Below are 24,590 nucleotides of genomic sequence, written 5' to 3' on the forward strand. Positions count from 1 at the left end.
ACCTCCAAGCCAGAAGAGGAGCTGCCCCATTAGGTCTGAGAAAATCCGCTAAAAAATTTATTTAAAAAATAACTTCAAGACACATTGAAAATAGCAAAAAGCCAAAATCACACAGAAGTGGATCAGCAAAGCCTGGCAAACATTAGCTGCTGGAGCTCCCAGCAAGATGGGGTTGCCTTTGGCAGGATGGGTGTGGGAGCACAGTGGGATGCCTGGAACAGGCAAGGGCTTGGGTTTGGGTCCCTCCCGTGCCCCTTCACCAGCAGGCTGTGGCATGGTGGGCAGAGGAAAGCGCAACTTAGAATCACAGAATGAACCATAGAACAGCTTGGATTGGAAGGGACCTTGAGCCCATCCAGTCCCAGCCCTCTGCCATGGGCAGAGCTGCCACCCACTAGAAATGGAGTGCCATCCTGTCTGACCTGCGCTCCCCATCACTCCCCCAACCCAGGGGAGCACACTGAGGGTGTCAGTGCTCCCCTCTTTCACCATTCCCCTCACTACAACCATTTTCTGTCCCCATGTCAAGTTTTCCCTAACCCCCCATGGGATCAGAGGCCGGGACGTGCTCCGTCCCAGCATGAATGGGTGACAGTGGCTGGGATGCGCCCAGCCATGCCTAGTGAAGTCCCTGTGCCACAAACCCTGCATTCCACAGCACTGATGGAAGGGGGTTTTGCTCCGAGCCCCTTGGTGTCCCCCCCACTGGATGTCTCATCCCCGTAGGATGCACAGCCAACACAGCGGGTTTCCCTTCGCCTGCCTTTCTCCCCGGCTCATTGTGATCAGCCATCACATTGAGAGGAGGCGGGGAAGAGGCAGCCCGGATCAGAGCTCCTCTTGCAGCCTCTCGACTCGCATCAATCTGCCTCATCCCCAAGCTGGTACCTCCTTGCCCCCCTCGGCCCCTTGTGCTGGGGGAGGGAAAGGAGCGAGGGGGCAGGAGGAAGATGGTGAGGCTGAAGGCGGGCGACGGTTCTTCCCCCAGGATAGGCTGAGAGAGATGGAAAGCCCCCGTGTCTCTTCCTCCAACTGATCCGGATCGGACCCTGCCCACCGGCGTCCCCGTGCTGCCGCTGCCGATGTACCCTCAGCCCTGCGCTCAGCCTCTCTCGCCTCCCGCTCGCTCTCTCTCCCTCTATTTATTGCTCGCAGGGGATTACGGCTCGCTCCTCACGCTGCCCGCTGAGTGCGCGGCTCCTCAGCCCCACGTGTGGTGCGGCCAGCTGGCCTTCTGGCCACCGAGCCCGTGCCAACTAGAGCCCTCCGTGAGATTGCTGGGCGAAAAGGCACGTTCTGCTGGATTTGCTTTGGGATTGCCCAGGGTGCGCTGGAAAAGCCCCGTGTCTCAGAGGAGCGTCTGTCCCTGTAAGTAGAGCCGTCTCCCTGCCGCGCGTCCTCCCCAGCCTACGTGAGATCGGTGGGGCTGCCTCTTGGAACCAACCTCCCTGGGGAGAGCCGCAGAGTCGTTAACGTGAGGCTGAAGGGCAGCGGTGTTGATTTTAGCCCAGTTCAGTGCGGGCAGCTGAATGCACCTTCTCCCAGACCAGCACTGGGTAGGTGACAGATCCAGCATTCAGCAAACGTGCTTTGGGATGCTGTGCGTACATGTGGGTGTATGTGTGTGTGTGTGTACAACTCCACAGGCAGAGCTCAGGGACATGCCTGCTGACATGAGGTGAAAGCTGCCCTGCCATCAATGTACCCAAAAATAAGTGCCAAGCTGTATCCAGCAGGGTGAGCCTGTGATTCTGAACTTTAAGGAGAAAAGGGCGAAAATACAGCATGGGGGAACTTTACAGCCTTTCCTAGTGTTGCCTCTGAGAGCAGCTCTGCTTGGGAGAAAAGGGGGAGAGAATTGAGTCTAAAATGAGCTGAAGCCTCCAACAGATTTTACTTGTGGTGGGAAGACTATGTGTGAGTGGTAGCGTGCACGTATGTGTGCATATGGATGCGTGAACTGACACGTGCACACACACATGGTGCACAGGGCATCCTGCCCCCTCCTCCCACTGCCTGCCCAGCACATTGCTGCCACCGCCTCTCACCCTAAGCAAGAGAGACGTGTGAGCTCAGGTCTCTGCTGTGCTGGACAGAGGCCGTGACCGAAGACCTATGCCTCAGGACCACAATTTCTATCATCGGGGGGGAACCAAATATGCTGTCCCAGCACATCCCAGGTGCGGGCAAGTAGAATTCGAGGCACAGATCTGTCAGAGGATGGCAGGAGGAAGGAAGAGCTGTTGTGGCAGGAGTGGGGCACCACGCAGGGAAAGGAACCCTGGAAGATAGCCCTGGGAGGCTCAGAGGGACCTGTCACAGAGCAGGGGATGTTCTGGCAAGAAGGAGGCGGGCTGCCGTTCTGGGATCACAGGGCATTTTTCTTCTGAGCTTTGTCACTTGGGCCCATTTCAGGGGGAGGATCTCTCTCTAACCGCTGTGGGCAAACAACATTTGCGAGGGAATTATTCCACATGAGCAAAAGGCTTGAGGGAGTTGTCTCCCCATCAGACATCAGCACAGGCTCTGTGGCGTATCTTGTCCACTCGGAGGAATTATGGAAATCCTCAGCAGAGGGGTAGTTTGCAAGGAGAAGGGGGGAAGTCCTCTTACATAATTTTTATATTGGATTATGGCTTTACCCTTGCCTCCAGCAAAGTGAATGCCACATGCTAGCAAGGTGCACTCATCTCGGGTATCTCCAGCTCCCTGCCCCTCTTCTGGCTCTTCCAGGCCCTATGCAAAGCATTTGCTGAGCTCTCCAGAAGGCAGAATTGAAGCAGGGAGGGCAGCAGCAGCAGCAGGCCACGAGGAGACCTGGAGCTGAGAATCTGGGCAGGTCTGCAGTGACTGATATCCGCCCGCCTGTTGCTGATTGAGTTTCTCTCACTTGCCATGTTTGGTTACAAGCAGCTGCTCACAGTGCTTGACATCTGTCCCAGCCCTGAGTGGCTCAAGCAGTAATTCAGATGACCATACTGGGATGCTCCTGGCAGCTGGGTAGTGCTCCAAAGTGCCACACCACCACACGTGCTCTAGCTGTCAGTGGGAAGGAACTGGGGTTAGCGTCCCAGGCTGCTCCTGTCCTCGCTGCAAGAAACACCTCCCAGCACGCACCTGATTCCTGCAGTGGCTGTACTGAAGTGCTGGCTAGCAAGAATGCTCCGTATGTCTTAGGGGATGCTAAAACCGAGTTGCATTTCTAAATACCAGTTCAAATGCATTTTGGATAGACCAAAGGCAAGGTTGCTTCACCTGCGAGCTGTGGATTTACATGAAATATAGTTTTATTCACATTGCTAAAACAAGCACTTGAAAGCGAGGAGATGTCAGCATTCAGAGCAGCTTGTTGTCTATGCTGGACTGCAGCCCTTGGTACCATCTCCCTGCATGCTCACAAGGCTGTCTCGCTCAAGAGCTGCACGATGATGCTCGAGAAGGGAAGCAGGAGACTGTTATTTTTTTAGTACAGCTAAGCATGTGCCTCTTTTGTTTGTTTACTGCCTGACATCCCAGCTTTTCAGGCAATACATCATCATGCATTGTCATGTGGTGTTCTGAAGACTTTCTCTGCTGTAGCTGCCTCACTGACAATAGAGAATTTAAGCTGTTGATGATGCATGAGAATGGTTATTTGCTTGCTGTCGGAAGGGAGATGAACATTTCCCCTTAGCTAGGCAGGGAAGGAGCAGCAGGTGCAGGACTGGATCCTGGGGCGTCTTGGCTCCCAGTGCCACTAATTCCTTCAGACTGTACCAGTTTGCTGGCTACGCTGCCAGCATTTTGGAAAACAGCTGTGAGTACTCAGCAGTTCTGCAAAATGGCCCCTAGGGTCTTGTGTGGGGTACCCACAAAATTAGGAATGTACAGACTGTGGCCAGTTGCCAAAACTGCAGTTTAATATCTTGAGCTGTCCATATAAAAATAGCCTTATTTATTACCACATCTTCATTGTTAGCCTGAGTATCATGTGTTGTTTGCACAGAGTTTGGCACGGAGCCCTGTGAAAAAAAAGCAAGAGTACCTGCTGGGGTGGGCAAAGGCTATGTTGTCATGCATATTTGTATGAATGGCTGAATAAAGTCTGTGCAGATAATTAACTCATTTAGGTACTGGCTTTGCAAACCATGTGGCATATTCTTTCATATAGCCTTTTTTAAAAAAACAAAATAAGTTTCTTGACTTTTTTATGAATAGGAAAACAAGACATATGTAATGTATATTTATACACTGAATCATAGAATCATTCAGGTTATAAAAGACCTCTAATCTCATCTAGTCCAACCGCCAACCCGCTGACCACATCCCTCAGTGCCACATCCACACAGTTCTTGAATACCTCCAGGGACAGTGACTCTACTACCTTCCTGGGCAGCCTGTGACGATGCATTATCACTCTTTCAGAGAAGAAATGTTTCCTAATATGCAGCCTGAACCTCCCCTGGCATAACTTCAGGCCATTCCCTCTTGTCCTGTTGCTGTTACCTGGGAGAAGAGGCTGACCCCCACCTCACCATAACCTTCTCTTAGGGATCTGTAGAGAGCAATGCCTCACAGCCATCACAGGACAGTCTGAGACCCAAATTCACTCCGGGGTCATCCATGCCTGAATTCCAAACAAAGGCTGCAGCCTGAGGTCAGGCCCCGCTGCCGTGCCCCTCCTTGCTGTGAGGAAGTTGGGAAGCTCTCTTTGGCCACTCTGCAAAGCTGAGGTTTTGCTGTGAGATGCCCATGTGAGGACGGAAGGTCTGAGGTGGGCTCTGCCTGCATCCAATGATTTGGATGGGATGTGAATGTTGCCATGCCCGTATTTGTTCTGTAGCTGCAGGTCTTCCAGAAAACTAAATTCACCTCAGACCTAAGGCATCCTCCAGCCCCAGCAGGCCCTGCAGCTCTGTGTGCAGGCCCACATGCATATGAGGAGGTGGAGCTCTGGGTTCTGATAGCTGTCACCATGTCTTGAGCTGTGGGCAATGTTCCCACCTTGTAAAGAGTGTAAGCGTGTCCCAGTGATCCTCAAGTATCCTCAGACTGCTGTTTATCTTGCTCCACAGCTTCTGCTCTGAACAGTTTTTCTTGTATTCCCACACTCAGACCCTGTGCAGTTTGTGATGACTTTGCAGGGACATCCTTCTGGATGCTCTGGGAGGATGATGGGGGATGATGGGGAAGAAGATTTCCAGGCCACTCTAACAGGCAACACCGCAGTACTGGGGCCCCATTGGCAACCAAGTGAAACAGATCCATGCAACTCACTAAGGCAGAAAAAGAAATCAGCAAAAGGTCTCCTTCAGAGTTCAGTATAAACGCATCATGTGTGAACAATGAGAGCCAGCCGCTCCTTGGGAGGTTTGCCAGGAGCTGTGTGTGTGCTGGGTCGCTGATCCCCTTATGGTAAGAGCAGAGAGGATTTTTACTGCTGGCATCTCATGCTCTGCCCCACCACTGATCATCATGCCTGGTTGATCCCTACCCCTAGGAATACGCCAAGGGCACGAGCTTGTGAACTGAGACAGCAATGAACTCCTTCCCTCACCCTACTGTGCTTGCTGCCCCCTCTTTCTCCTCCCGCTCCAACCGCCGAGCAGGAAGCTACTGTCCTGGCAGCTGATGGACTGACTCTAAAGGACTGCAGCCATGGACGTGCAGAACAGGGTGTATGGGAGGAAAAGTGGGAGTGACACTCAGCAGCTTGGGTGGCAGCGATCTTCCATCACTCTGGCTTCTTCACCATGCAGTATCTCAGCTCCCAGAAGTAAAAGTAGTGCGGCAAGCACTAGGAAGGTTAGTGAGCTTGGGTCTGACCAATTTCAGAATGTAGACTATGAAAAAAGGCAAAAGCAGCTCCTGGGCTACTGCAGATAAGAGTGGTTGCAGATAAGGAGGTGAGGGACGCTCTGTATGTATGGCATCATCCAGGCTTGCCAAACCTCATCTGACTGTACTGACTGGGAAGCATAGGTAGAAAGATTTACAGCTGAAGTACCTTGGTCCAGATAAGATGTAACAGGTTTCTTGGAATTGATCTGGAGGCCCACTGACTTGGCTGTTTGGCTGTACTATTTGACAGATGTCCATCTGCCCAGAGACAGAACTGTGAAGGGTTGATATTGAAACTTGCATTTTCCTATCTGGCTACTAAATTGATGTACCTCTATTTCATACTCTGAGCATGTAAATACATCTTTCGTTTCAGACAGGCTGGCAACTTCCCTGGTACAGACTCACTGCATCCTTTGCCCCTAATGAGAGACCTAAGGAAAGGACTGGGTCATATTGAGATTTCTGAGCCCCCTGAGAATCCTCAAACACGGGCCCAAACTCTTTTTCTTGAACCAAAAAAGGATTAATTTCAATTTCAGAGTACCATCCAAGTGAGAAACGTGGAAAGTATCTGTGTGTGGGGTGGGGAGGGAGATGAGCAGCACAGCACTGGGATTCTCCCACTAAGTCGCCTTCTCTCCTGGAGGCTCTCTGTGGGGTAAGCCACCCACCCACCACCCATCCTCAGGCTTGGCAGGAAGGGAGTGCAGTGCTCTAAATGCCAGCAAGCTGAAGGACACCTGTGAGGTACAGAAATGGAACCAGGAGCCAAACTGGGCCTCCCTCCGATCTGCTGAGCTGGGAGAGGCTACAGTCCTTCTGCCAAGAGCTGAGTGGGAGGATTAGGGGTCTGAGCTATTACTGACCACGGGATTAACCCCTGCAGGAAATTAAAGTTGTAGAGAACGCTCTTCACAGCTGAGAGAAACACTGGGATCTGGATTAGAACTGGCAGAGCTGGTGACAAGCCACCACCCACAGCCAACTGTTCCCAGCTGGATCAGAAAATGTTATCTCAGTCTTCAGGCAGAACCCCCCTCCACATCTCACTTGGTTATCAATTTTTGCCAACAGTGCGAGAAGAACAAAATACATGTTTTAAATTTAAAAAAAAAAAAAAAAAAAGAGGAAAACTGGGAGGCCAGCTCACGTGTCTCTCTGCTGAGCCCCTCTCCCACTCCTCACCCGCTTCCCTGCACATCGCCCGCGCTCTGCTGAAGGAAGCATGCACGTGGTCTGTCGCGCTCAGAGAAGACGCTGGCACACACATGGCTGGATTTCTTCCTGCCAGCTGCCCCCTCAGCTCTCCTCCTGCTGCTGCTCCGGGCCTCCTCCATATGCCACACTCTTGCTGTGCTGGGACTTTCCTGTCACTCTTGTGTTGGATATCCCAGTCTCCCCACCTGCTTCCACAGACTCCCAAGGAATTCCACTTCTTCACTGCAATCTGGGTCTTCCCCACTGATGCTGCCCCCTGGCTCCTCTCGGGATGTTCTGTGCTCTCTCAGATGGTTCAGTGAGGCTTGGTGCCCTGGGTTCAGACCCTCTGACCCTCCTTAGTCTCCTTATTGTGCATTGATCAGGAAGACTTTGGATGCAAATAATGTCTCCTGGTTAAGGTATGGGACGAGGAATCAAGACACTTGGCTCCTCTCCTGATTCTGGCACAGATCTGTCAGATAACTGCGGGAAAGCCCCATCAAAACTCCTTTATTCTGTGTAACTTTGATAAGCCCCACACACTTCTGCAGTGTAGAAGAGCATTCACAAGTCCATGCAATTCTGAGCAATCACCGCACTTGGCAGCTTTGAAAATCCTGAGCTGGGAATTGATGTGGGGCCATGGTACTCCAACAGTCAAACTCAGCAGCCATTGTAACCTCTAAGATGGTTTTCCCCTTCATAAAATGAGAATAAAACTGACCTTCCTTGGTAGCCTTTGGGGAGGAAATGTTTGTTTAACAACAATCACATTTGCATTTCAGAAGTGCCTACACACTGTCATCTCAAAGATCAGAAGATCTCTGACCTCATCACATCCCAGTGAATAGGGTGAGGTTTATTCACACTAAATCAGGAATGTGGCAGATTCCCTTACAACAGAGTGGGTTTTGCATGCTTTCTACTTACTTTACAGCTTTCTGTATGAGGTGTTTTGCTTTGCTGTGATCGATTGCTGCAAGTCAGATGGCACCGTTTCTTGTTCAGCTGGGTTTCTAGTGTGAATTTAAAATGTGCTTTCCATCGAGTGTGACAGCACAACACTAATGAATCCTGAACACTTGTGTTAATAAATCAGCAAGTGTTGGAAATGAAGCCCCCAGCTATTTAGCTTATAGGCACACTGGGGCAGTGACACACTGTATATTTCTGTAGTGGTGCTGAGCTTGGCTGCCAAGTCCGGGTGTTTTTGCAATCCAAATAAACAATAAATGAGGAGCTGCTGCTGAGACAATGGGTGAACTGCTGAACTGACCCAGGTTGGTTGAGGGATCAAGAATGGGCATCATATACAGTCCATCCTAAACTCACTTGTGGTACTGCAGAAGAGTGCAGCTCCCCACTAGGACTCATCAACCAGCTTGCCTAATGAACTTTCAGCTGCTGCAATCAGATGACATGGCTGATGTGTCTCCCTTCCTTCTGTGTACAGACTCTCATCCTCCAAGTACTGATGGAGGAAGAGACACAGGACAGCATGCTTTAATCATTGGGCTCTAGGGTACCACTGTTCCCCTTCATTATGGGCAACAGTAATAAAACACAAAACCTAAAAGCAACAGGAAAAGGGGAAGGGGGGAGATAATCTTCTTTAAGTGTACCCCATGCCCTCCCTTGCCCTGCTGCTTTTCTGATAAAGCCTAAAGCAATTCAGCATCGGGAAGGACTTTGCCATCATTCATCAGGGAGAGTGTGGGGGAGGGATGAACGTCTGCTTGCGTTCTGGTAATTTATCACTGGCATCTGTCATAGCCTCTGTAACCTACCCTTTTATAATATAGGTCACCCATATGCCCTGCCAGTGCTAGTAAGTCAGTCTGTTAGAGGAGTCTGATCCCCAAGCCATGGTCCAAGCTTGGGTTAGTGCAAAGGATAGGGAGGTAGAATCTGAGACGGAGGCTGTGGGTCTTGCTTGTGACCGTAGCTCATCCCAGTGACATGCTGGGACAACTATTTATCTCTAGCCTTCATATCCGTGCAGGAAGATGGGATAATTCTGTCCACCTACCTACTGGCTCTGACCACAGCTTTGTTTCTGGGGTTCATTAAGTACAAAATAACAGCAGCAATACCTACTGTCATGCTAAAAGTCGTTCGTGAAGCTGAATTGGGAAGATACTAAAGCAGTATTTGGATGCAGTCAACAGAAGCCCCCATCACCATCACAGTGTACTCCTTAGGATCCTGCTTAGCAAAGCCAAGGCTTTGAAGTGATACTGCAAACACGACTGGTATCTGGGCAGGGAGAAGGAAGCACCAGACAGTGACAGTTCCTGCTGTACCTTTTATGCCCTGGCAAGCACTGGAGAGTTATTACAAATGTCCCCAGCACCCCCCCAGCAGTAAAGTTCCCTGGTTAAGCTAATTAGGGGAATCCTCATTAGAGTCCTCTGGGAAGTCTGACAGCAGGCCAAATGTCCAAGTGGCACTTCAGCTCAGTGTATTTTTGGCCTCTGGAGCCCACGGCAAGAAATGGATGATTCTGTTCTGCTGCTTTGAGCTGAAACTAAAAAAAGTTGTGCTTTACTCTCCTATACCAAATGGCAAGAAGCAAAGGTCATCAGCCCTGCAGGCTCTGCTGTTCATTCCTCCAGAATCTGGAGAAGAGATTCAGCTCCAAGCACACGGAAGGAAGCTCTGGACACTGTGTCCCATGGAGCGGAGGGGAACTGGCTGACAGGTTTTTCCAGGGTGAAGGACTCATCCAGTAATCCCGAGAGAAAGATTAACATTGGGTTTGTAGAGCCTTTGGGTATCTTCAGAGTGTTTGGAGCTGCACGCGTGTATACCATCACTAGGCTCCCAGTCAGTCCTGCATCAGTTCAGAATGGATGGCACTGTGCCTCTCCTCACGGGCTGGGGCACTCCTGGGTCTGGTATAGTCCTCACTGCTGGATAAGTCCCTGGCTGTAAGGCTGAGAGCAGCCAGACAGCTCTGGTGAAGCCCTGGGGAGTCTGGAGGTGCGGGCAGGTCCCAGGTTGTTCCAGGACCATGAAGTTCCCATTGCTGCATTTACAATAGACATGTGACTTCAAAGGAGAAATGCAGAAGCTCATTGGCTTTCTCAGTTAGGCATTCAGGAACCCCTACCTATTCAAATCTAATGCTCTGCCCCCTGAACAGATGCTATGCTGGGAGAAGTAGGCAGTTTCATGTAAGACATGGATGACATGAATATGGGTCACGGAAGAGTCCCAAGTACACGTGCAAGCCCAACTCTATGGACATATTTGTAAATGCAAGCTAGATTAGCAACTACGTCTGCATAAGCATATGATGGTATTTGCTTTTAAATCTTAGAAATGCTTATGAATGCACAAAGGCGTGGATGTAAATCTGTAGGGCAGGGAGTACTGTGTTTATGTGACATGCTTTGAAAATAATCATGGTTTTATCGAGGTACCTCCATCTTTGTGCATGTTGCAGCACAGGAGACAGCATTAAAGCCTGAACAGGTGTTAATCACTATGCACTGCAATAAATTCTAAACATAGGGAGAGGGCTTATTTATACACTGCTGCTCCTCCCACCCTGCACTCGGTGCTCAAGCCCTGGCACTGTCTCATAGGAAGAGACGCCTGTGAGGTACCAGGGATGGGTGTGGGAGCTGGACATTGCCATCCAGAGCAGAAGGGACCAGGGGTACAAACCCCGACTCTGTCACCAATCTCGGGTATGCAGTGCTGCTATCAGCCCCTCGGCATCGCCTGGGGTTGGTGTGGTAGAATGGAGCAGCAGGCGGGGGGAAACCCCGGCCCTGGGATGGAGAGGGGGCCTGGGCTGAGGGGGATCGCGGTGTCATGAAGCACCCAAGCAAGCTGGGTTTGTTGGTTTTTTTTCTCAAAGCCTAGCCCCCCTGCTTGGAGCTAAGCCAGCTGATACAGATGGGGTGTTACAAAACAGAGCCAAAAGGCAAGAGCGCAAGGAACAGAGCTATCTATAACCCAGACAAAGTTAGATGGAGTGAAGGTGGAGAAGAGGGAAAGACAGAGCGTGGCAGGCAGCCCCTGAACGATGCTGAAAGCAAGGACGCGATCAGTCGGCAACAGGATTTGGAAGTGAGCGGCTCCCACTATCCGGCAGCCAGATAAGGCTCTGTGGCTGTCAGCTTAACTCTGCCGTTTATTCCTGTGCTGTAGGGAGTTAAATAGAGCACACGGAAAGCCTGCTGCCGGGAGTGAAAGTCACAGAGGGAGAGGGAAGGAAGCGGCAGCATCCGTGCGGTGCCCAGGGAGCCAGGTGGAAGTGGCTGTGGGCAGAGCCCCTCCAGGTAAGTGCTGGCAGCTTTTCATCATCCTCACTGCTCCTGGAGATGGGAGGCTTCGGGTTGGCATCGGCAACGGGGGAGGCTGGAAGTCTCCTTGTTGAGCCTTCTCCTCCAGCAGATTGCCGGAAGGCAAGCCTGGCTCTGTGGGTTGCTGGGGGGCTGTGGTGGGCTGGAGTGGGTTGGTTTTGGTGCTGTGAGAGGTCTGCATCTAGCTGGTGCATTCAGTAAACGAGCGGAGCAGCCTTGCAAAATGCATGACACCAGGCACTGAGCCTGCTTGTCTTTCTCACCAAGATGCTGATTTAAATGTTTCCCGGTGGTTTACATTCCTGTCCAGAATAAATCCATCACGGGAGCCTGAGGGAGGGCACGTGCATAGGGAGAGTGTCCCAGAGGGAGCACAGCGCCCAGCTGAAATATAACCATGGAGGCTGTCAGAGCCTCTCAGGGGCATGGGGGGTGGTTTGCTCTGTGCCCTGGTAGAAATGCATCCATTTGAGTGATGTTGTGACTGTGGGGGGCATGCCAGAGAGCACCTGGGATCGGGGGGATCTGCGGTGTTCCCCTTGTTCCTGGCCGCAGCTACCCAAGAGGGAAGCAGGAGGGAAGGGGGGACCTGTTGTCAGTCACTATTGTCAGGGGAGAGTTTATGGTCTTTGGGTTTCTAATTAGACTGAGCATTTTCCTTCTTCTAATTAAGCCGTAATTCCTTTCTTTTCAACACTCCCACTCAGTCTCCCCCACCCCAGGCCCTCCCTTCCCCTCAGAGGCTCCTCAGCTCCTGCAGTCACTGCAGTGAGATCCCCATGCTGCCCAGCCCTGCTCTAGGCACCACATCCATTTTACCTTGAAACAGAAAGGACGCGCTGGTGGAGAAGGGGGCGGGGGAGGAGGGGAGAAGCTGCTTGGCTGTCGCTCGGCCGCTCTGTGAGCCCTAGTGTGCACTGGGGATGCACAGGTGGCTGCAGCCGGCAAGGCGGCAAGTGGCGGGGAGATGTCCTGGCACAGTCACCTCAGCCATGCATCAGGATGACCTTGAATGTCGGGCTCACAGAGCTGCAGCAGCAGGCTGCTCGAGCACAAGCTTCTCTCTTTGGCACCTGTGAGAATCAGGCCTTATTTCTGTAGTGAGAGGGGAAAGGTGAATTCTTGTCACGCCCTCATCATGCTGCGCTTCCTGCAACATCCTCCATCTCTCCTCTGAAACAGGGCTGGTGCCCGAAAGGCAAAACTCTAGCTGGGGAGGGGAAAGGATAGCAGTGAGTCCAGCCCTACGTCCAGTAGCCAGGAACCAAATCCCACCCATTCTGCTCTGCTCTCCCCACCAGGATCAGGTGGGCAGGCTTGGAGGTCACTCTGCACCCTGGGGCTGAGTGCCAGGCTGGCCAGTGGATGTGAAGGCGCGCTGGAGAGGACAAAGATGCTGCCTATGAGTGCCAGCCACCGGTGGAGGAGCAGGTCCCTCATGAGGTGGCAGGAGGCTTGCCGTAAGTAATGCCTACTCAGGTACTCAGTACGATGATCCTCTTTGTCAAGGGAGTGGGAAGAAAATAGGTCGCAGCAGGGTTAAGAATAGGGGAGAGGGACAGCTAAGAATGGAGATGTTTGAACTAATTCCTGATTCCTTTAGAGGCCAGGCTAGCTGGGAGGGAGAGCGAGACTCTAAAGCTGAAGATGGGCTTAAAGTGGGACAGTGTGTGATGATTGCTTCTGAATTCCAGTGGGCCTGACAGGTGAGAAACAGCAAGACAGATACCACCGCACACAGATCCACCCGAATGCTCCTCAGATCAGCATCCTGTAAGCTGCAGCCTCCTCGCTGTGGCAGGGCTTTGTATGTAGGCTGCTGAGCACAGCTCCCAGTTCCCCATGGCAGAAGTCATGACAGAATTTAGAAGGGAATACAGGATGCAAATGCAGAATTCTCCTACTGGGCACTGCCAGATGCAGTGAAAATCAAAGAATAAATAAAGAAAATATCTTTCAAATTGAATTGTAAAAGTTCAGCATCTGCATCTTCCTAGTGGACAGAGGCTTCTGCTGCAGCACCCCTGAATGCAGAGCAGAACTGTCAGAGTGATGTGGGGCTTCAGGGGGTGTTCCTGTTTTGCAGAGAAGCTCCTGGGGACATTAGGGAGTGCCTGTCACTGCTGCATGCCCAGGCCCATGGTTTCCCTTCTGCTTGCCCTCCTGATTGAATTTGGGACAGCCACTGTAAGAAGCTGAGGGAATTATTTCTTTCTCCAAAAAACAGGCATTTTTGTAATCCATCCTCACAGACTAGAGTGCCGTATGAATTATTTACAATGAATACTACTGAATCTTGACTTAATCTGATATTCCTGGATCAGCTTTCTGCCACCTACACGAGTCACCAAACACCTCTCAAAGTAACTTCATCTTCACCTAACACAAAAAAACACATGCTGTTCATCCTACTGCAGGGCTGGAAGAGAGTTTCAGGTTCTGCCTATTGCTTCCCTCTCTTCCCTGCAAAGCTGCACTGTAGCCATTTCTTAGTTGGATGCATCTTAGTGGATGCATCTCTTGCAAAGACTAAAAATGAAATCAGACTTTATCTTCTCTATGATTTTAGTACAATGTTTCCAAGGAAATGATGAAATCAGGCTGAGAGGTACATCTGATGCAACCGAAGGAGGGGAGGAAGGGATGCCATCCAAAGAGATATGGACAGGTTTAAAAAGTTGGGCCCAGGGGTTCTGGTGGATGAAAAGCTGGACACGAGCCAGCAGTGTGCACTTATAGCCTGGAAGGCCAACAGTATCCTGCATCAACAGAGGGGCAGCAAGCAGGGAATGGGAGGGATTGTCCCCCTTAGCTCTGCTCTTATAAGGCTCCATCTGTAGTACTGTGCCCAGGCCTGGGGCCTCGAGCACAAAAAAAAATGGAGCTGATGGGTTCAGAGAAGGGCCACGAAGATGGTCAGAGGGCTGGAACACCTTCTTCTATGAAAAAAAAATATTGAAGGAGTTGGGCTTTTTTAGCAGCTTGAAGAAGAGAAGGCTCCAGGGAGACCTCATTGTGGCCTTCCAGTACTTGAAGGAAGGGAGACCAACTTTTTATACTGTCTGATAGCGACAGAACAAGTGGGAAGGGTTTTAAACTAAAAGAGGGAAATTTTGGATTAGATATTAGGAGGAAATTATTTACTCAGAGGGTGGTGAGGCCCTGGCACAGCTGTGGAGAAGCTGTGGGTGCCCCATCCCTGGAGGCACTCATGGCCAGGTCAGATGGGGCCCTGGGCAGCTTGAGCTGCTGGGTGGCAGCATTGCCTATGGCAGGGGTGTTGGAACAAAGCAGAATATGGATAATAACAGACATTTTTGGCACATCCTATATGGCTGCAGAAACTTGGCATAACTGCATCTCCTGAACAACCACAGCCAGCTGCCTGAGATTGTGTTCCTATCCACCACTGTCAGCACCCCACAGGCAAGTGGTTGGGGGCCAGCAATTGGTAGGTGTTTGGGGAGATAAGCCCCAAACAGAAGACTACCTGTATAGCTTTACACAGTCTACTCTTGCCTTTCTCACTATACAAAGAAAGTAAGAATTATCTCATCATCACAGCTGTCAATCTATTATTAATAGTGTACTTTTGTTAAGCATCCAGGAAAAGACAGGGTCACTCGAGTGACTCATGGCTCTCTCCCTTCCTCATTCTAGTTCTCATTCTTTTAATTCTCTTCCTACAACAAGAGAGTGATGTATTCTGAATGGAATTAAATATCACCCAGCTAGGCAGTACCTGCACTGTGCCAGTTCACAGGCTATGATCTGCTTTCATGTCAGTATCTGCTGTTGACCCCAACCTTTGCATGATAAGAAAGCACAGAGGTGCTCAGGGTAAAGATCTCGCCTATACCTTACTGTAATGTTCTATAATTGTCATTAAAAGAGCAGGCTGGCATGGCTTGGGCTGATGTGCACCTGAGATCTCAATTGTAGAGCAAAAAGAAAAATTCTTGAAGGAATTGTGAAAAGATGGATTAAAAAAAAAAAAAGAAGCAGAGAGATTCTCTCTGAACACTTATTCCTTGGTCCTTAATAAAGTTGTATAGCTTAGCATCCAAACTGTGTATTTCTCCTTAGGCTGTCAGTCCAAAAATATGCCAATTCTCACAAGGATCACCAGGAACACAAAAAGAACTGACACAGGATGACAGGACTCAAGTATGAAGGCAGCATCACTGACAGAAGCCGAGTTGATACAAAAAATGGGGGCTGACTAAACTCCGGAAACAGTGGCGTGAGGGAAGAGAGGAGAAGCAGATCTGTCTGCAGACCTGTCCCAGACAGAGCTTCTCCTCAATCTGGGTGTCCACCAGCTACCTCTCCTGTGACAGTCTCTTCAGAATTCCCCTTGGGACAAAAAATAAAATACTTGCTGATTGTTTGATGAAAAATGCAGACAGGCAGGGCATAGTTTTCAACTCAGGAAAGAATAACAAGACAACAAATGCATCAATTTTTGCTACCATTCATTGCTAAAGACTACCAGGCCCAAGTGACTTCTCTGAAGCAAAGTGATAGAGCATGATGCAGAGACAAACTTATTTCAGTTTTAGTCAAATGCTCAAACTCATCACCTTAAAAAAAGCAAGGGAGCTGAATTTGCTTCCCACACTGAAGCAATTAATCTCAACTCCACAAAAGGAATTGGGATGAAGGATGCAAATGTTTTACACAGTCTGCTTAAACATAACTCCCACTCCTCTAACGACAGGAGGCACAAAGCTTGCTTTTCTGTTGCTGATGCTTCCTTGTCACAGAAATGAGAGTTTTAAAAGTCACTGGCTCCCAGGAAGGGGTGACAACTGCAGCCCTGACGCTTCTCACAAGATCTGAATCCATTACTGGAACAGTGATCCAGAACAGCTCTAAAAAATGCTGTCTTGTGGAATATCCAACCGTACCTTTGAGTAGAAAAAGAGTGTGTGCTAACCCTTTTTTCTAACACCCTTTCTTCATTTACAAGGCTGGAATTTGTTCCTCATCTACTCTTATGAGTAATTTTGGTTAGAGATGCTTGTGGGGCTGTTGCTGTGGGACTCAGAAACTATTCTGAGAGCAATGGCACATACAAAGTGCCTGCTGGCTTAGTGTCTCATTGTTACTTGCTAATAGCTTTCTTTGGTCATCCCTTTGTAAGTTAATCTAATTCATAAGAAAGTCTTTTTCCACAAGGCCCACACAGTATGCTGTAGATATAGAGAGCAAATGATAAGCTGATTTAGAGACTAACTTGGACTTGAGTCTGATGTCATAAAGACAACGACACAAACTGCAGGAGTGAAATTGAGATTTAGGTTGTTTTGTTTTGATTTTCCATAAAAGCTTTTTATTAACATGCTTACTTCTTTAAAAAATAGAACTTCTTAAATATATTTCACTGATTTCCCTCTCTCAGCTCTGACATTTCGAAATAGTTGTCCTTTATCGGAGGTAACCTCTCTTACAGCTCTCTGTTCCTTTCTCTTCTGACTTCTCTGGCAGCAAAGTCATCTGGGATCATTGGGGATTGGACTCGATGATCTCTAGAGGTCCCTTCCAATCCTAAAATTCTGTGATACAATGTCCTGTGAAACTGGAAGGATATTTATTTGCTTGCTAAATTAAATAAAGGCTCTCGAGAAACTCATGCTAGCAGGGTACATGCCAGCAGTAGGAGGATCTGTCTGTGAGGAAGCTCCTTTTCCTTGGGGCATTGTGGGGAGGAGTACCCTTGTGAGGGCCATACTGTGGCTGTAGCTGTGTACAGAGTGGTGCTGGCTGAGGATGGGAAAGCACTGTTCTAAAACATGCATTTTCTCTTCCCTCTCCCTTGATATCCACCTCCCAGTGCTTGGCTGCTGGCTGTCACTGTGTGCTGCAGAGTCCTTCTTTGCCTGCCCTTCCTCCTGCAAGTGTAACAGTGGTATCCTGGAAGTGGATTGTAGTGGCTTGGGCCTCTCTTCTATCCCCTCAGACATCCCCACAAACACCAGGACCTTCCTCTTTCTCAACAACAAACTCAGCATTCTGCCGGGACCAGTGTTTTCCAATCTCTCTGCCCTGCAGAGGCTGGATCTATCCAACAACTTCTTGGATCAGCTCCCACAGAACATCTTCAGCGACCTGGGGAACCTCACAGAGCTCCAGCTGAGGAACAACAGCATCCGGGCCTTGGACAAGGACCTTCTCCAGCACACGGCCCTGTTGCGCCAGCTGGATCTCTCCATTAATGGCCTGGCTCAAATACCCTCGGGCATCTTTGATGACCTGCCTGCTCTCCGCTCCCTCTCGCTCAGGTCGAACCGCTTGCAGAGCCTGGACAGGGTGACCTTTGAGCCGCTAACCAGCCTGCAGCAGCTCCAGGTTGGGGACAACCCCTGGGAATGCGACTGCAACCTGCGGGATTTCAAGCACTGGATGGAGTGGTTCTCCTATCGAGGTAGGTGCTTGCGCAGAGGCAGTGGAGCAGGCAGGTGTTAGTTTGCCACGAGAAAGGAGGAAAAGCAAGCAGACACAGCTGGCAGATCAGAACGACCTAAATTCTGGATCTTAGCCAAGGAGCAAGAGTACAGCGCGATAAAGCTGGCTGACAGCATAACACTGCTGCACCTTCATAAAGTAATGCTGCCAGGCTGGAGAATCCTCTGCAGCCTCAGGCTCCCTAGTTCCTCATTTTGTTTTGAATCTCTAAGATGATTTTTTTTTTTTCTTTGAGAGGAAAGTACTTTTCTCAAATAACTTCAAAACTTTAGGATTATAAGTTCCCCTAACCCTTTGTGCCTAAAGAGAAGAAATGCTTTTCAAATCTGAAAACAACTGTTCAGATCTTCTCCTTAGGCTGGGAGAACTACAGGCTGGATTTGGCTGCAAAGCACTGGGTCTGCTTTCAGCAAAAGAACCATGGGAACAGTGTTGTTTTGGAAAATATTACAACTAATATTGGCAAATCCAAAGACTTGAATTTATAAGTCAGTCCCTAAATCATTATTTCAAAATTAGTATTTTTTGACAAGTTTGTATTTACAGCTTATCCTTGGAGGCTAGAAAGGTCTGTATCACGCTGCAGGAATTCTAATGGATAATTTCAGGATCTGCGACTCACAGTAAAATGGCACATCTTACAGGAATGACGATTGAAGGCCTGACCTTCTGTCACTGCAGCCAATGAGCAGGAAAGGGTCTCAAATCATGTGGATAGCAGCAGTCAGCTGTCACATCCCTGCTGATCACAGCCATGCTGCAAAGAGATTATCTATGCCTATGGCTAGACTGCAGTCTGAAATATGCATTTGTGTGAGCAGAATCAAACAAGCATATGAGTGCCACTTTTCTCTTTTTTTTTTTTTGTTTTGTTTGACTCTCATATCACACAGTCCATAAAAAGCACACAGAGGTTTTGGTTTGTTTGTTTGTTGTTGTTTTTGTTCTTTTTCCCCAAAAAAGAAATTGCCCAAACTCATTCAAGCATTTGTTTCAACATCTGTCACTATTTCCATAAGGGGGGGATGGATTAGTTGTTAGAAGATGGTACTGTGTATCTGTTATTTTGAGAAGATAGAGCCTGGCCCTATCTTTTTCTTTAATTTCCCCCTTTCTAAAACGATTCTGCTGACACTTACATAACTCAGTAAAAAGCATGAGACTGACTTAATAGATGGTTTCAGAGGGCTTTCACATCTTGGTCTTAAAGATGCCTACACAGATATCAAGCATCATGAGCCCTACTGTCAAATTCCATCTAGGTAGAAGTATCGTAGCCAGCTGCCATGGTTCAAGCCATTCCCTTGATGGAGGCCTAAGGCATGCAGAACATCTCTAAATCAATCAGAACAATCATTTTTAAAGGATATCATGTGCACACCTGCCTGGTGCATGGAGGTGCAGCCATTGCTGCTGCTCTTCACCCTTCAGAAGGCTGCAGATCTGGTAGCATTTGGAGGCCTGCAGCGCATCTTGACTTCAGTCTTCCCCCTGAACTCTAGATACATACTGTGCAAGACTGTGGCTGCATTTTGGGGTAGGGAGAAGATCTCTGAATATTCTGTTTACTCAGTAATGCATTCACACATGAGGGACTGGATTATATTTAAGATGAGAGGTACTGGCCTTAAGGTGGGCCAGGTGAGGTTCAGGTTGGACATTAGGAAAAATTTCTTCTCAAAAAGAGTGGTGAGGGATTGGAACAGGCTGCCCAGGGAGGTGGTGGTATCACTGCCCCTGGAGGTGTTCAAGAACCGTGTGGATGTGGCACTGAGGAACATGGTCAGTGGGCATGGTGGGGATGGGATGACAGTTGGACTAGGTGATCTTAATGGTCTTTTCCAACCTTAATGATTCTGTGATTCTGTATGGCCTCAGAGCTATACTGAAGCAGTCCTCCACTAGAAAATCATCATGCTGCTGCACTTGACTTCTGCAGGACAAATCCTTGTCAGGTGTGAATGGAGACATAGGAACTTTATCTCACCTGAGGATCTAGTTCCGTTGTCCTTAAATGCTATGCCATAGCTCTGCATCAGGATGAAGCTGTGGTTCACTCCTGTTATCTCTGTTGGGACAGGTGGGAAAATCGACCAGCTGGCATGCACCCTGCCCAAGGAGCTGAAAGGGAAGGATATGCGAATGGTGCCCATGGAGATGTTTAACTACTGCTCACAGCTGGATGATGAGAACAGCTCCACTGTGCTGGACAATACTGGCCCACCCTGCACAAAAGGAAACCCGACTCCCTCCAAAACTAAATCGGGCCCAGAACCAGAAGTGGAGCCTAGCGTGGGATGCCCTCAGAAACAGCGATACCGGCCTGTGAGCGTACGCCGGGCTATTGGCACTGTGATCATCGCAGGGGTGGTTTGTGGCATTGTTTGCATCATGATGGTGGTGGCGGCCGCTTATGGTTGCATTTATGCCTCCCTCATGGCCAAGTATCACCGGGAGCTAAAGAAGAGGCAACCGCTCATGGGTGACACAGAGGGTGAACACGAAGAGCAAAAACAAATCTCTTCTGTGGCATGAGACTCTTCTAGGAAGGAAGGGACAGCAATGAACAAAGGTACCTGAGAGCAGTCAAGCAAGCATGGGGTCCTCCCAAAATACATCTTCCCAGACAGAAAGACAGACTGTGCTATTGTTCCACTCACCCAAGCAGTGCAACATGCTTCTGGGGAGTCAGGGCATCTGACTCTAATTTCTGTTCTTCTGCCCCAGGCCCATTTGTGCCCTTTCACCCTTGGGCCCAGACAAATAAAGTAGAGTCAGACCTCGAGTGCTTGCTGTGCCTCATGCCCACACACAGAGCTTCCTTCACATGCCTGCTGTGGAGACAGCTGGCACCTTCTGAAGGGAACCTGTGTCATCCTCTCAGCCTCAGTCCTGAGTTGTCTTGTATCCCATCAAGAGCTGTCTGGAAACAGAGAAAGCAGCTCTACGAAAGTCTGTGGGAGGAGCAGGACCAGAGGTGTCCACACCTCACTGGAAGGGTCACTGCTGCTGTGTGACTGTAACTTGCTGCCCACAGTGTGCCCAAGAGCATATCAGAAGGGACCCCAAGGGTCCCTTGGGACTGACAACAGTCAGAGAGAGGCTTTGTTTCTCACTTTTAAAGGTGGAAAGATACCTAAATCAGTCTAACACGCTGCCAGAGAGCACAAAGCCCCTCTTCTTGCTCCCAGCCAGCACCCAATCTGCCAGTTGCCTCATCATCCATTATAGGTGCACAGAGAGAGAGCCATCCCCCTGTACAGGTTTCCTGACTCACTGTGATCCGAACACACACACATAGTCTGTTCAGCTCCATACAAGCAGACACTATGTCTGCATATCCAGAGTCACATTTGCACATACTGATCTGCCCTGTGCATGCAGCCATGAATCCATCTAGCCACTGCAGCTTAGTCTTATTGCAACAGTGTGCAGTACCTTCTGCTTCGAACAAAATACACAAACTCTGCCACTGAGGAGCTAACACAAACTTCGCAGCCACAGTAAGGAGCTGGTGAAAATGGAGAGGAGAGGATGAGAGGCAGAGTTATTAAGGTTACAGCATGAGTCAGTGGAAACAAATGCAGAGCATGAAAAACAAGGAAGTTCTATTATTCATTTTATGTATTCTCTGATAGATGGAGAAAGCAAAGATATGAAGCCTCCCTTTGGAAATGTCTGGTAGATAGAGCAGATGTGGGCCATCACGAAGAGGAGAACATGGCTTACCAGTCCAGGCAGTGTGATAGCTGCTATGGGGTCGTGTGGGCTGAAGGGGAGAAAAAGAAACAACCTGAGAGCTGACATTACTAGCAGAGGGAATAGCACAGTGCGCAAAGTAGGGCAATGTGTCTGGGCAACTGGAGAGAGGGGCACAACTCTGGAGGGTCTTAAGGTAAAGGCTGAAATCTAGACCATAGTGTGGCACAGGTGGGAGAGCCTGAAAAGGAGTTGGCATGGTGTACAGCACAGCCCACATTCACTCACCTCACCATCACCATTGTGCTCACTGACAGCTACAGCTGCTTGAGCATGCCCATACACAACTGCACACACTGCTGCTCTCATGCAGAGTGTCTTCCCCCAACCAGATTTTAAAGCCCTCAGACTGCAGTGCCTCTTATTAGTCTCAGCTCTTTTCAAACTGACAGGGAAGGAAAGAAAAAAGTGAGAGAGGAAAAAATGAAGGAAACTCAACATAAGGACTCATTTTGTATTGCTGGAAGTGGATAAAATGCTGTCTCCAGGGGAGAGCGCACATTGCCATGGTAACCTGCTCTAACCCATCACAGTGGGTATTCCTGGGCTAGGAAGATGACACCAGAGGTCGTGCATCCACAGTGCCTGTGGATGGTGTGATCCTTGCCATGAGGAAACAAGCTGGCAGTGAGCCCAGCTTGGCAGGGTACTTTGCGAGTCAACCGTGTTCAGAGGCCAGCAGGCACTGCAGGTGGCACTGCCAGGGCACCTCACCTCTCCCTCCTGCTCCAGCTGGATGCCGAAGCCTTCAGACATCTCACAGCCCTCCTGCTCGCTGCTGCTAGGTCCCCGTGGGAATGATGCATACCAGCTCCTCACCCCCTCCTGATCCCAGACAGGTTGTACTGACCCATGGGCATGCAATGACAAGTCTTCAGTCAAAGCCTGGATTTGCAAAATCCCTTCTGGTCTACCCAGGGCCTCCAGAGGCAAAGAGACAGGATGCTCTGGACTATGTTAAGCATGACACAGGACTGCATGGGACAGACGAGGATGTTCTCCAGGAAACAGAAGACCAGGCTACCCTGGAAGAAGGACTGGGAGAAAACTGTCCACCCACCAGCGTGGGCACACATTGCACTCCCACTCTCAGCACACTGCTCATGAGGAAGATGAGGAGGAGGAGGGAGGCTGGCAAAATGTGAGGAGGAAGGACTCTTCTCCCATGCACACTGTACAGCCACACAAACCATCCCATCTGCCGCAACCATAGCCTGCTCTGAAGGGCAGAACTGGTGCACTGCAGATTCCTTATGTGTGTTACTGCTGCTCCACATTCCCAGCAAGCTGGGACTAGACTCTGCCTGCTGGATCCAAATCTCCCCCTAGTCTCCCTCTCAGGGGAACTTCTCCCTTTACCATACTGGACTCCGCAATCATACTTGAAATGGGACTTGAGTCAGAGCAGTATATTTATACATCTATATTTTACTTGCATCAAATAATGGTGAAACATTGCACAAAAACCAATGGGATCTACATGTGTGTGTATGTGTGTGTGTGTGAGCAAGAGAGAGTGAAGTTGTTTTTAGGGGGATAGACTAGAGGCAAAATGAGTAGGAGGGAGGCAGGGGCTGGGGTAGGGGGAAATCCTCCTTTCTCTGCACCTTCCCTGTGAGCTCCTCCTGTCCCAACAAATTCTGTTGCTAATAACATTTTCTATATTTCGTGTTGTGGGGCTGATGATGACCTTGCCCATCCTTTCCTCTTTGTTTTCAGTTATAAGGCAGAAAACTGGATTCATCTCAACCCTAGACAAGGGACCGCTGTGTTTAGAAATCCACCAAGGAGAAAGACAGGAAAGGGGAGAAAAGAATGTTGCTGAGAAACATGAAGGCTGAATGCTATGGGGAGTCCCACTGGAAAGCAAATATCATACTTGGTAGGACAAGGACCTGTTCTCTTTCATGCAGAGCAGAGCAATGGGGTTCACTGGGAAATTACCTCCTTGTACCACTGGCAAATAGGCTCTTACTCTTTCCAAGCACACCTGGAAAGCCCTCACACTGTCAGCAAGCATCTCTAGGGAACACAGTGTCCAACAGGGTCACAAATTATGCTCTCCTGCAGGATGCCAGGCATAGAATGAACCCCAGTGCTCCCTGTAAGCCCAGGCAATGAGTTCCTCTGGTGTGTGGAGTGGGGCTCCTGGTGTCCCCTGAAGGCATGGGGGAACACCAGTAAATGCACTCTTTGCTGCAGGCAGGGGTACCAATGCCAAGAGCAGGTACCTGCCCTCAGGGAATGGTCTTCTGGGGCAGGCAGGTCCAACCAACAGGCGGTGCCATGCTTTCCTTATGGGCTGGCAGGCCCACCAAAAACATCACTCCTGCTCCCTGCAGCCCCTTGGCCCCACACACCCACCTGTGGTACAGGCAGGCACATTTCTTGCAGGGAACAGATGGCACTTGTAATTTCTTTTTCTTTTTGTTACTGTTTGAGGGAGAGCAACAAGATTTTCTAAAACGGCTGAATGGAGGTTTCTTTGGCATGAGACAGAAAATTTTTAAAGGCATATTATATTTCTGGCTTGTTGTTACAGAAGAATAATAAAGAATGTATTTTCCTATGCTCCTTCTTGTTTAAATGAGATCTCTGATAGCAACTTTCCCCCTACTCTATTCCCCAATAAGGGAAACACTGCAGGGATGCAATCAGCTAAACAAAAAAGCCTCTGAATTTCCCTATCTGCATATGCTTCTCTACGCATACTGTTTGAACTTGGAGTGATCATGCACATACATGCACACATGCAAATACTATGAGCATAAGCCTTTGGCAAGCATCTGCCTGCAGTCAGGGTGAGGTTGGAGGACTGAATATGCAGGCAGTCAAGGTGAGACCCTGGATCTGGAAACAAACAGAGGCAGCTCCAGGGACGCAGCCAGGCAAGGGCGATTGTGTAACAAGGATAAGATACTGTGGCAATCAGCTCATTACATAAAAGTAGAAAGGGCCAAATTAATCCCTAGTGTAAGAATGCAGAAGCCAATGGAGTTATATTCAGGTCAAATTTGATTCCAA

General features: G+C 49.4%; 2 protein-coding genes across 5 annotated transcripts in view; both read left to right on the plus strand.

Moving 5' to 3' along the window:
- Positions 1-24,590, plus strand: part of LOC100542571 (zinc finger protein OZF-like) — a 1,148,434-nt gene that overhangs the window by 124,275 nt on the left and 999,569 nt on the right. The window lies entirely within an intron of this gene.
- LRTM2 (leucine rich repeats and transmembrane domains 2) lies at positions 1,196-24,590 on the plus strand. 3 transcript variants are annotated; one of them, XM_010714169.3, is made up of 5 exons: positions 1,196-1,368; positions 11,185-11,315; positions 12,641-12,799; positions 17,176-17,766; positions 19,888-24,590. In XM_010714169.3, exons 3-5 carry the CDS (start codon positions 12,733-12,735, stop codon positions 20,340-20,342), a joined length of 1,113 nt encoding a protein of 370 aa, XP_010712471.1. In that variant the 5' UTR covers positions 1,196-1,368; positions 11,185-11,315; positions 12,641-12,732; the 3' UTR covers positions 20,343-24,590. The 3 variants fall into 3 exon arrangements, with proteins under 3 accessions (XP_010712471.1, XP_010712480.1, XP_010712463.1); XM_010714178.3 differs by lacking the exon at positions 1,196-1,368 and adding an exon at positions 10,631-10,718; XM_010714161.3 differs by lacking the exon at positions 1,196-1,368 and adding an exon at positions 10,772-11,103.

This window comes from Meleagris gallopavo, chromosome 1, assembly GCF_000146605.3.
Source record: "Meleagris gallopavo isolate NT-WF06-2002-E0010 breed Aviagen turkey brand Nicholas breeding stock chromosome 1, Turkey_5.1, whole genome shotgun sequence".
NCBI classification, from domain to species: Eukaryota; Metazoa; Chordata; class Aves; order Galliformes; family Phasianidae; genus Meleagris; species Meleagris gallopavo.